Source organism: Hyperoodon ampullatus, assembly GCF_949752795.1.
Source record: "Hyperoodon ampullatus genome assembly, chromosome: 2".
NCBI lineage: Eukaryota > Metazoa > Chordata > Mammalia > Artiodactyla > Ziphiidae > Hyperoodon > Hyperoodon ampullatus.
Genome location: NC_136915.1, coordinates 30,282,494 through 30,293,916, shown reverse-complemented (window position 1 = coordinate 30,293,916; position 11,423 = coordinate 30,282,494). Strand labels below are relative to the sequence as shown.

The window sequence follows — 11,423 nt, the reverse complement described above, 5'->3', positions numbered from 1 at the left end:
AACTAAGTTTTAAACTGTCCTGCTCTTGTTCTTATCATAGTGTTGGAAGGCCCCGTAGAACATGCAAGGCAAAGCTCTAGAAAAGCCTTCTGAACAAAAGTACTTTTTAATGGCTCCCAGAAGAAAGATGTAATAAAAATTGAGAGTGAAGGGGAAGAAAAAAAGGAGGAAATGTATTTAGCCCTTAGTTCTAGGATGAAAGTCATCCCATGCAGTCCACATAAGTATGTAACAATTTTAAAAGATAAACTCACTTTTTTCCTTATATCCAGATCCTGGTAGGTGAGAAACAAATTCAAACATCATAACCAGATCCTGGAGATCCCCAAGTCTGAACAGGATCAGATTCCCTCATCCTCTTCCACCTGTTTTGTCACTCTGGTTTACATCCATGGAGACTAACTCAAGCCTCAAGAAACCACAGAAAGACAAATGCAAATTTTAGGGGGGAAAAAAAAAAAAAAAATATATATATATATATATATTAGCATAATACTGAATCGTAAAGACCCAAATTAAAATCCAAAAACTGAAAAACTGATACACTGTTTACCTTCCCCTTCCTCCCTTTGAATTACTACCTGGAAAACTCCTCATCAGCTGCCAAATTCCTGGACAGCTGGCAGCAGAGGGAGTGAAAAGAAGTGTTTTCAAGGGACTGGGCTGGAGAACCCTCTTCACAGTTGAACCTTCCCTGCCCAGTTTCATGATTCAACGTGAAGTAAATTCTTAGATCATAGTCACCTCTTTCCAGATGAGAATGTCAAGATGCGTTCCAAGGGCCGATGGAAATTATTCTGGATTACTTGATCCCCTTAACACCCCCTACCACCCCACATACACACGCTGTGTTCTTTTTGTTTCTGGCCAGTCGCTCCTCTGTTGTCAAAAATAACATTACTTTCTCTGTTAGTTCCCAGAACCACAGGAAACCCCTGCTGCCTTAGGCCTAGCGAGGGTGTGGCCTTTTTTTTTTTTTTTTTTAATTTCATTATGAAGGTGAAGGACCTGCCAGGGTGGGTCATTAACACTAGTCCCATATCCTGGGAGAAAAATAAGAGGAAGAAAGTAAAAGTGACTTCTTGAAAGTCACAGAGACAGCTGAAATTACAATAAAGGAAGTTGTTTAAATTCCCATCTCTTACATAATTCATCCAAAACCACTGTCTATAAACTTCATATATTGTTTATTTTAGGGTTACTTGATACATACAACTTTAAAACACACAAAGGATAAAATAAGTATTATAAACAAAGATTTATAGAGCTGGGGGCAAACCCAAGACTCCTAAATCCTAGATGCGCACATTGGCTTCAGATCACTCCACCCTCCTGCTCTTATTAAAATTCCCCAGGGGCTGACTTTTTTTTCAGGTATTCAAGGGGAAGGTCAAGGATGCTTGACTTGGGTTTTCTGGATATCCAGAAGGCCTCTCAGCTTCAGTTACAACTGAGAAGATAATACCTGTGTCATATGCCCTCCCTCGCCTCTCCTCTCTACCTCACCACATCTTTTATCACTTTTTCCCTACCCAGACCCCTTTCTGCACCTCAGAAGTTCACCGGGGACTTCCCTGGTGGTGCAGTGGTTAAGAATCCGCCTGCCACTGCAGGGGATACAGGTTCCATCCCTGGTCCGGGAAGATCCCACATGCCTCAGACCAACTAAGCCCGGCGCCACAACTACTGAGCCCGCGTGCCTAGAGCCCGTGCTCTGCAACAAGAGAAGCCACCGCCATGAGAAGCCCGCTCACCGCAACGAAGAGTAGCCCTCGCTCGCCGCAACTAGAGAAAGCCCGTACGCAGCAATGAAGACTCAACGCGGTCAAAGATTAATTAATTAATTACTTAATTAATTAATTAAATGTTTTTGGAAGTTCACCAACTGGCAGCTGGGGAGCTCCTCGGTCCAAGCCGCTCCCACGCAGCACGGCCTCTGCTCCTCCAGGGCCCCCTCAGCTCACTCACCAGCTCTACAGACTTCCGAGCTGCCTCGCCTTCCTCCCTCTTGCCCCCGATAGCTCCTGCCACTACACAGGTAGGTCCCTTCTCAAGTCTCCAGGCCTCAACTTTGCTGGACCCCACCACCTTCTCTGCTCCCCATTCTCCTTGGCCCTGCTCAAGACCCTTTTCTTCCTAAAACTCTCTCACCCTTGGCCTCGGGGGCTCCAATCCTACTAATTTCTTTTCTTTCCCCCACCCCACCAGCCACGCCAGGCCCACTTGCAGGATCTTAGTTCCCTGACCAGGGATCGAACCCATGCTCCCTGAGTGGAAGTGCAGAGTCTTAATCACTGGACCACCAGGAAAGTCCCAAATCCTACTGATTTCTGACCACACTTCCCCTCTCTCCCTCGGTTGCTTCTGATTGAGGATGGCCCGTCTTTGATGCAGGCATTTATGTAGCTGTTTCTAAGTCTGTCAGAACGGCCAGGGCAACTGCTGGAGGATCCTTATTTCATCCCTGGCATTTTCCCCCACCCCCATCCTCACTCTCACCTCATCTCTCTCTCACACTCCATTTCTCACCTTCACCCTATCCCCTTCCCTCACCCCAGCACTCTTGCCCCAGTGCTGACCAAATGTTTTATGTGCCCTGCAGTGCTTAGTTTGCATTCTTCTGCAAATTGTTTTGCATCCCTTTTTTCAGAGAGGCCATTATTTTCAACCAGTACTATTAACTCACAAATCTCTGTATCCCCCGCCTCACCTTGACTGCAGACTCACTTTCCCTGAGATGCTCCATCACCCTAAGCTTAGTGTCTAACACTGACGTCATTTTTATTTATTCAGGACATTTATTTCACTTTTGAAAGTCATGAAGAAACTTCTTAAATATAAGACAGTTCTCCATAAAAAGAACCAGAAGTGATGGGTAGAAGTTACCCAAAACTTCTCAACAATGGAGTAAAACAGCTGGCACAGGAGTGAGTTGCTGGTCACTGGAGTCTCAGGCAGTGGTTACAGGGGGATCTGTGGGGGGGTGGAGTGGGGATTTGGACCCTGGGTGGTAAGTTGGAGCAGGTGACCTGGGAATCGCCCTAACTCTCAGGATTCTGTGATCCTCTGACAACTGGATACAGAACCACAACAGAGCTCATCTAAAGGGGACAGGGAAATTCAAGGCCCTTGAACTCAGTTCAAGTGGACCCTTGTCTGGGTTTGAGGTTGCAAAAAAAGTTGGAACTAATTCTGGCTACTTAGGTAGAGAAGGAATCTACTGAAGGGCTTCAGGCAACTCACAGTTGTCAGGAAGACTGAAGGACCAAGGGAAATGGCCAGGAACTGAGGAAGGGCAGGCAGCATAGGAAAGCACTCCAGCACCAGCAGCACCCCCAGGAATGAGGCACTGGATGACGCAGACACCAGGACGGAGCCTAAACAGTTCCTGCTGGTTCGTGTCACTTGCTCCAGATTTAGAATCTGATAATGCCTGAGTTTATGTCACAAGGCCATGCCATACCTGACAAGGCCTTTAAATCATCTGGAGCGGGAAGCAGAACCTCACCTCCCACTGAAATTCATAGAATGTCAGATTTCCCCAAATGGGAAAGGAGTTCGGTGGCTGAGTAGCCAAAAACTGAGATACCCTCCACAGGCATGACCCCCTAACCCTCTTATTCCTATCAATGGACCACCACCTCTCTGGATACCCAGTGTTAAAATTTAAGTCATTGATTCCCCCTCTGCAAACCACACTCCAGATTTAATCAGCCCCCAAGGATTCTGATTAGCTTTCTTCAGAGTCTTTAACACTCATCCCTTCTTTCCACCCCACTGCCACCAATTCATTCAGATCCCCATCACCTTCTCACCACATTCATAAAACCAGTCCCTCCCGCAACTGCTATTTGTAGGGTGAAGCATTTGTGCCTCCTAGGACCTTCTCCCTGTCTCAACACCCAAGAGATGAGCAGGAGAAGCAAGATTTATGTAAATAATTATGGTGAATCTGCATGCAACCAGCAAACATATACCAAGCAATACGCTATCAGCGTCACTCCCAATTAGGGTAATCAGGGAAGACTTCAGAAAGGTACAGCAATGGAGCCAGCCTTTGAAGGAGGGATTGGACTTAACATTTATAGATAAAAAGAGAAGATCCCAGGCAGATGGAGCAGGATAGCAAAGGCAGAGACAAGAGTGCAGGGCTTGTCTGGGGGTTGCTGACTCTGGCTAGAAAGGAGAGCAGCAGGTCTCCAATTGTAGTGTACACTGTTAGATGTGCAGATCCCCGGGCTCCACTCCTGAGTCTGTAGGTGTGGGGTTGGGTTTAACAAGCATTCCAGATAACTTTTAGGCAACTGGTTCCCAGACCACACTTTAAGAAACACTGGTTGGAGAGTTTGGGTAGAGAACCTGAAGGAGATTCAGCTGGAAAGTAAGTTGGAATCAAATCAATGTCAGCACTGGAAACTTTATTCTGCTAGTGAATTGATTTTTTTCTTAGCAGGTACGTAAGATCATAACTGTACTTTGAATCTGTTCACAAAGGATCATGGGACACAAAGGCCAGTAAGATGGCTTTTATAATGAATTAAATGAGAAAAAGAGGGTCTCAACTAGAATGGTGGCAGTCAGAATAAAAAGGCAAGTGAAGGCTGGGAGACAAGTTCCAAAGAATCTTCAGAGTTCAGTGACTGTGACAGATGTGGGTGAATCCGGAAATGATAGAAGTTGTCAAGCGCATTCAAGGTGCCCAACTTGGGTAGTTGAAAAATGGTGGTAGCAACCACAGAAATAGAAAAATTCAGAGTAGCAATTCATTTGGGAAGGACTTGATGAACTTGTCCTATAGACACGCTGAGTTCCAAGTACCAGTGACACATGTGAGAATAAGCAACAGACAGTTGGGAAATGGAGGTCTTCTGTGGAGCAGTCTGGGCTAGAGATGTAGACAAGCAATTCAGCATATAGTAGTAGGTGGCAAAGAGATACTCGACCAAGAAGAGAGCTGGGCCCGGAATACAGCCCCAGAAAAAGCACACATGTTTAGGTAGCAGAATGAAGTGGGGTTAAAAAAAGAGAGATGGAGAAGAAACAATCAGGGAAATGGGTGAAACCAAGTGATACAAAGCCCCAGGGGGAAAAAAATTACGAAGGAGGACGATGGTCAGTATGGTCAATCACTGAGAAGGATCATGGAAGTAAGGACTAAGAAAGAGACAGAGGTTCTCTTAAGAACAAGGAAATCATTAGTAACCTTCTTCAGAGAAGTTAATGGGAGTAGAACTCAAAATACTTGAGAAGAAGCCAGATTACAGTGAGGTGAGTGAGCAGGTGAAAGCCTTCAGGATAGAGCAGCAGTTCTCAAACTTTCAGTCTCAGGACACTTTTGTACTCTTAAAAATTATTGAAGGGACTTCCCTGGTGGTGCAGTGGTTAAGAATCCGCTTGCAAATGCAGGGGACACGGGTTCGACCCGTTCCAGGAAGATCCCACATGCCGCGGGGCAGCTAGGCCCGTGCACCACAACTGCTGAGGCTGTGCTCTAGAGCCCGTGAGCCACCACTACTGAGCCCCCGTGCCACAACTACTGAAGCCCGCCCGCCTAGAGTCTGTGCTCTGCAACAAAAGAAGCCTGCAATGAGAAGCCCATGCACCGCAATGAAGAGTAGCCCCCGCTCGCTGCAACTAGAGAAAGCCCACGCGCAGCAACGGAGACCCAACGCAACCAAAAATAAATAAATAAATTTATTTTTTTTTTAAATTATTGAAAACCCCCCAAAGTGTTTGTTTATGTGGGGGATATATATGTGTGTGTGTGTGTGTATGTGTGTATATGTATATATATATATATATATATATATATGATAATCACATATATATGAAATTAAAATTTTAATATTAATTCTCTTTTAAATAACAACAGACCCATTAACATTTTTATTTAAAAATAACTATATTTTCCGGGCTTCCCTGGTGGCGCAGTGGTTGAGAGTCCGCCTGCCGATGCAGGGGACACGGGTTCGTGCCCCGGGATCCCACATGCCACGGAGAGGCTGGGCCCATGAGCCATGGCCGCTGAGCCTGCGCGTCCGGAGCCTGTGCTCCGCGACGGGAGAGGCCATGACGGTGAGAGGCCCACGTACCGCAAAAAAAAAAAATAAAAATAAAAATAACTATATTTTCCAAAAGAAAAAATATGGTGAGAAGAGTGACACTGCTTTATAGTTTTTCAAATCTCTTTAATGTCTATCACAACAGAAGAGAGTTGGATTCTCATATCTGCTTCTGCATTCAATCCATTGTGCTATGTTGTTTTGGCTGAAGTACATGAAGAAGATCCAGTCTCACACAGAAGTGAGGTTGGAAAAGGGACTGCAACTGGAGAACCACTGATATAGAGGCCTCTCCTGAGAAGTTCTACTGTGGAAGGTAGGAAAATAAGAGTAGCATGCATGGAGGAGAAAGACAATTTCAATTTTTAGGATAAGGAGAGACCAGCTGTGATGACTGGTAAAAAGAGAAGGCTCCTGGGGAAGGTGGAAACCAGTGAATGAGAGGATAAAGGAATGACACAAGCCTAACTCTTATTGAGCTTCTCCTGTGTGCCAGGTGCTTTCACACATTAATGAAGGTCACTCAAACCTTAAAACAATTCTCTGAGTTAGTCATTATGTTTTGTTTTTTCTAATGAAATTGAGGCTGAAGAAAGATAAGCAGCTTTTCCAAGGCTATACAGAATGACCTTTTAAAATGTAAATTAGATCCTGTCACTCTCCTTTGATGGCCTATCATTGCACTTCCAGTAACAGATGAGGAAACCTGACGCACAAAGAGGATAATTAACTTGTCTAAAGTCACACAGTTAACAAGGGGCAGATTTAAACCCAGGCACAGCCTCCAGAGCCTGCACTCCTAATCCAGAAATCCAAACGCCTTACCTTGGCTTGCAAAATCCTAAATACCCTGGCTGTTGCCTTCCTCTCCGACTTCTTGTCACACTACTCTTCCCAGTCTTAGTGGCCTTCCCGTTTGTCCAAATTGTCAAGCTCATTTGCACCAGGTCCTTTGCACAAACTGTTCCCTCTAACTGCAATGCTCTTCTCCTAGCGTTTACAAGCTTGGCTTCATGTAATTCATCTCAACTCAGATGTCAAATGTCACCTTCTCAGGACATCCCTGACCGTCCAATAAAAGATCACCCAGTCACTATAACATCGACCCGTTTTAATTCTCTGAAGAAATTTTATCATAATTTTCTTTTTCTCTTAGGCGACTCCCCCGCCTCCCCCCCACCCAGCTGATTTAAGGGTCGGGTCATCAGATCACGGAGCTTGTCTCCTTGGTCACCCCTACGACCAGACCCTGGGAAAGTGTCCGACACACGGTGAAGGTTCAATGAATACAGCTGGCCCTCCGTATCCGCGAATGCGGAACCCTCCTGTACGACGCCACTTCATACAAGGGACTTGAGCATCCCTGGTTTCGGTATTCGCGGAGGTTCTGGAACTAACTGCCCCACGGAGGAGGGACGACCGGATTCGCTGAACGGAAGAAAGACTCCAAAATAGGAGAGAATCCAATGACGTAGGCCGCGGCTGCAGGAGCGCGAGTCACGCGCCCGCGAGGCCTTCTGGGGATTGTAGTTCCGGGCCCGCCGCGGAGTCACGGGCCCTGCGCGCCGCCGCGCTCTCGATGCTCCGGGAGGGCAGAGCGGCCCCTCGGTTGCCATGGCTTCTCAGTTCGGCCGCGGGAGAAGAGCAGCTCGGCTAGGCGCTCGCTAGTTTCGGCGGCGACGCGCAGCGGGACAGCGGAAGGAACGCGCGCGGTGGGTCCGGGAGCCCAGGGCGGAACGCTGGGGAGCCAGGAGCCGCGGAGGCGGCGGGAGCGGGGCCAGCGTCTTCCTCCCGATTGCTGAGCGTAGCTCCTCACCCAAGCCCACTCCCACTCTCTGTGAGTAAAGGGTGACCACCATCCCCCTTTTAGGGATTGGCTAACAGGCTTGAAGAAGCCAAGTGGCTTGCTCGAGGTCGCCCTCCTAGGAAGTGGCCGAGCCCGTCCTCGAGACCAGACCTGCCTCTTTGCAGTCAATGTGCTGCCCCAGACCCTTGCTTGGACACGTACTCCTGGTGAAGCCTGGGTGGGGTCGTTAGAGTCGGCCGGCCCAGCTCCTAGCCTCTCGTCAGTGGTATGGGTAGCTTGCCACACTTAATGCCACCCTGCACAGCTCTTTCGGTATCCTGAGTGAGGTCTTAAGGAAAGAAAAGAAAGTTCCACCAACTTGCACTCAGGGTCTGAAAATGGGGGATAGATAAGACAAAGTTACATTAATACAGCATCGGGGCATAATCGAAAGCAAAGGAAAATACATTCAGTGTGGTGAGAGCTTGTTAGCCTCATTTAGCCTATAGTTTAATAGACGTGGAAACAGGTTCAGAGACATTAAGTAACTGTCCTACGTTTACAGAGTGTGGGTGGAGTGGGGAGTCGAACCTCCATTTCTTTACCTTCAAAACGTATGTGCTGTATATGCTACCATTTCTTGTTTTCAATCAATTATCTAAATTTCTGGTTACATGGTGGCAGCATCCTGTAGACCAGTCGTTCTCAGTGCGCCCCAGGCCAGTAACATCAGCATCAACTGAGAATATTTTAGAAGTGCCCATTCTTGAGCCCCACCTCAGACCGACTGAGTCAGAAACTGAAAGCTGGGCCCAGCAATCTGTTTTAACACGTTCTCCAGGTGATTCTGATGCAGGCGATTGTTTGAGAACTGGTGGTTCACCTAGGGGTCACGTTAAAATGCAGATTCTCTAAGTAGGTCTGGGGAAAGCCTGGAGATTCTGTATTTCTAGCAAGTGCCTGGGTAGCAAGGGTGTAAACTACACTTTAGAGCAGTGATTCTCAAACTCGGATGCACATTAGAATTACCTGGGGAGCTTTTAAAAAATAGGATACCTGGGACCCACCCCTGACCAAATGAATCAGAACCTCTGGGGTGTGGCAGCCAGGTAAAAACTCAGCGGATGACTCTAACATACAGTGAGGGCTCAGAACCACTGGTGTGGGGTTTGGAGTCAGGCAGCGATGGATTTGAATCCCAGCACCTCTGCTTATCACCTGTGTGACCTTGGGCAAGTGACTTAACCTCTCCCGGCCATATTTTCCTCATTTATAAAGTGAGTATAAGTGATCCTTGGCTTGCAGGGTGTTGTGAGGATTCTATGAGGTGTGTACATGAAGCACCTAAGGGTGCTTCATAGACACAGAAATTGGGGAGGTGGGTAGACTTGGGAATGTCTGGGCTGGGGATTTTGTGCTAAAACCTGGTGGAGGTGAGTTAGCAACTGCACCCGCTAGCCTGCCACAGCTCCCCTCTGTGTGCCCCTCCCAGAGCGAGCAGCCGTAGTGTGGAAGAATGGCAGTGAGCCACTCAGTGAAGGAGCGGACCATCTCCGAGAACAGCCTGATCATCCTGCTGCAGGGCCTCCAGGGCCAGGTCACCACCGTGGACCTGCGGGATGAGAGCATGGCCCGCGGACGCATAGACAACGTTGATGCTTTCATGAACATCCGCCTGGCCCAGGTCACCTACACGGACCGTTGGGGGCATCAGGTCAAGCTGGATGACCTCTTTGTGACAGGCCGGAATGTCCGTTACGTCCACATCCCCGATGATGTGAACATCACTGCGACCATTGAGCAGCAGCTGCAGGTCATCCATCGGGTGCGCAACTTTGGCGGCAAGGGGAAAGGCCGGCGGGAATTTCCCTCCAAGAACTATAAGTGAGCCTGTCCCCTCAGCCAGCCCTGGTCCCCACTCAGGTTCCTCCAGAGTTCTACTGAGCCAAAGCCTGCTGTCCTTCCCCACTCAGCACCTGGGAAGGGCACAGGGCCAGCCCAGAAGCTGGTGTCTGACAGACATCACCTGTCACAGCTGCCTTTCACAGGGTCCCACCTCCCAGACTCACCCTGGGACCCAGAATTCTAGTTATCTGTCTGTGGCCTTGGGGTAGATGACAGTCCCCCCTTTGGATCATTATTTATCTGAATCTCTGATTTACTGGTTTAGGGAATGTGTCAAATAGTTTTCAACCCTCTCCCAGTGAGGATTATTAAATGTGCTCGGCCTGAGCATCCCCATTTCTCTTGTAATTGTGGTTTTTTTCTCACAAAACTAAATGGGATGCAAACAAGTCTGTGCCTCATGCTTTCCCCTCTGCGCTGGGCTCCCTGTTGGTCCTGTGTCGTAGGGTGCTGGGTCGCAAGCATGACTGCACATTGGAATCACCTATCTCACCCTCACCTATTTGGATTTACTTGGTATGAGGTGTGGCCTGGGCAGTGGGATTTTTTTTAAGTTTCCCAGGTGATACGAATATGCAGCAAAGCTTGAGAATGTAGGAGAGGCCTTCAGTCTGGTCAGGGGGAAAGCGGCTCTTCTGTTCCGATTCCCTGTTGAAGAGGTTGGTAGTCTCATTGCTCTTTCCTGAGGTGGAGAGGCTGGAGTAATCCTGGGCCCTCCCCTCAGGTGTGGGAGGTCATCCCACAGCAAGAAATCAGGCTCCGATTCTGAGAGTCATTGGGTCTTCAGGGAAGAAGGCGTTCTCGGGGTTAGAACCCCAGCCTCTGTTGTAGCTGCCTTGCAGCCGTACCAGCCCTGCCACCATCTTGGTAAAAGCGGCTCTGCCCTCTGGAACCAGAGAGTTTGTCTTCATCAAACAAACGTCCACAGCAGCTGCCATGTGCCAGGCCTTCTGCTGAGCACACATTGTCCAATAAGCTTTGGTCCCTTCTGGAGAGGGGCTTAGAATCTAGCAGAGGAGGTAATCATTTCCTGAGGGAGATTGGAGAGGAGTGTTCATTTGGGCGCTGGCAGCCCACGGTCACTGCATTCACATTCTAGCCCAGTCTGTCCAAGTGTTGTCCCTGGACCACCTCATCAGAACCAACTGAGATGTGTCTAGAAGAGCCACCTTCCTGGCTCCCCAGATTTGAAACAGAACCTGGAACCCGAGAATCTGCATTATCAACACCCACCCACCCACCCACCATGAATCTTCTGCCTATTGTATTTACTTCATTTCCCAGAGGCCCCAGAAGGCACTTAGACTCTGCCCTTTGCCTTCCGGAGAGAACACTGGGTCCTAGCAGGGAGAAAACCACTTCTCTGAGTTTCCAGGCCCCTTTGACAGCTAGAGTTAAGGGGAGCAGCACAAGAAGACTGCTGGTAAGAGAAACCAGAGGGCAGGCACAGAAAGGGGTTCCTCACTGTGGAAATGTCCATGTTCTCAAACCCAGTGGGGAGAGAGCCACCCCTTCCGGTAAATGATGAGCCGGAGGGAAGTCCACACACAGCCTCCCTTGCAGACATTTCCCATGTGTCTGCAGATGCCCCCAAACTTGAAGAGGTCTCATGCTGGGAGTCTGGCCTAAGGATGGAGGAGAGGTCTAGGTCTGAGGCTTTTAAATGGTGT

General features: G+C 48.3%; 1 protein-coding gene across 1 annotated transcript; it reads left to right on the top strand.

Moving 5' to 3' along the window:
• The first annotated feature begins 9,361 nt into the window (after positions 1–9,361).
• On the top strand, positions 9,362–10,131 carry LSM10 (LSM10, U7 small nuclear RNA associated). Its single transcript, XM_079697934.1, has one exon. It carries the CDS (start codon positions 9,365–9,367, stop codon positions 9,734–9,736), a length of 372 nt encoding a protein of 123 aa, XP_079554060.1. The 5' UTR covers positions 9,362–9,364; the 3' UTR covers positions 9,737–10,131.
• Positions 10,132–11,423: the final 1,292 nt, after the last annotated feature.

Excerpts from the sequence above, each read along its gene's own strand:
- LSM10 (XM_079697934.1), top strand. The coding sequence starts at position 9,365 with ATGGCAGTGAGCCACTCAGTGAAGGAGCGGACCATCTCCGAGAACAGC.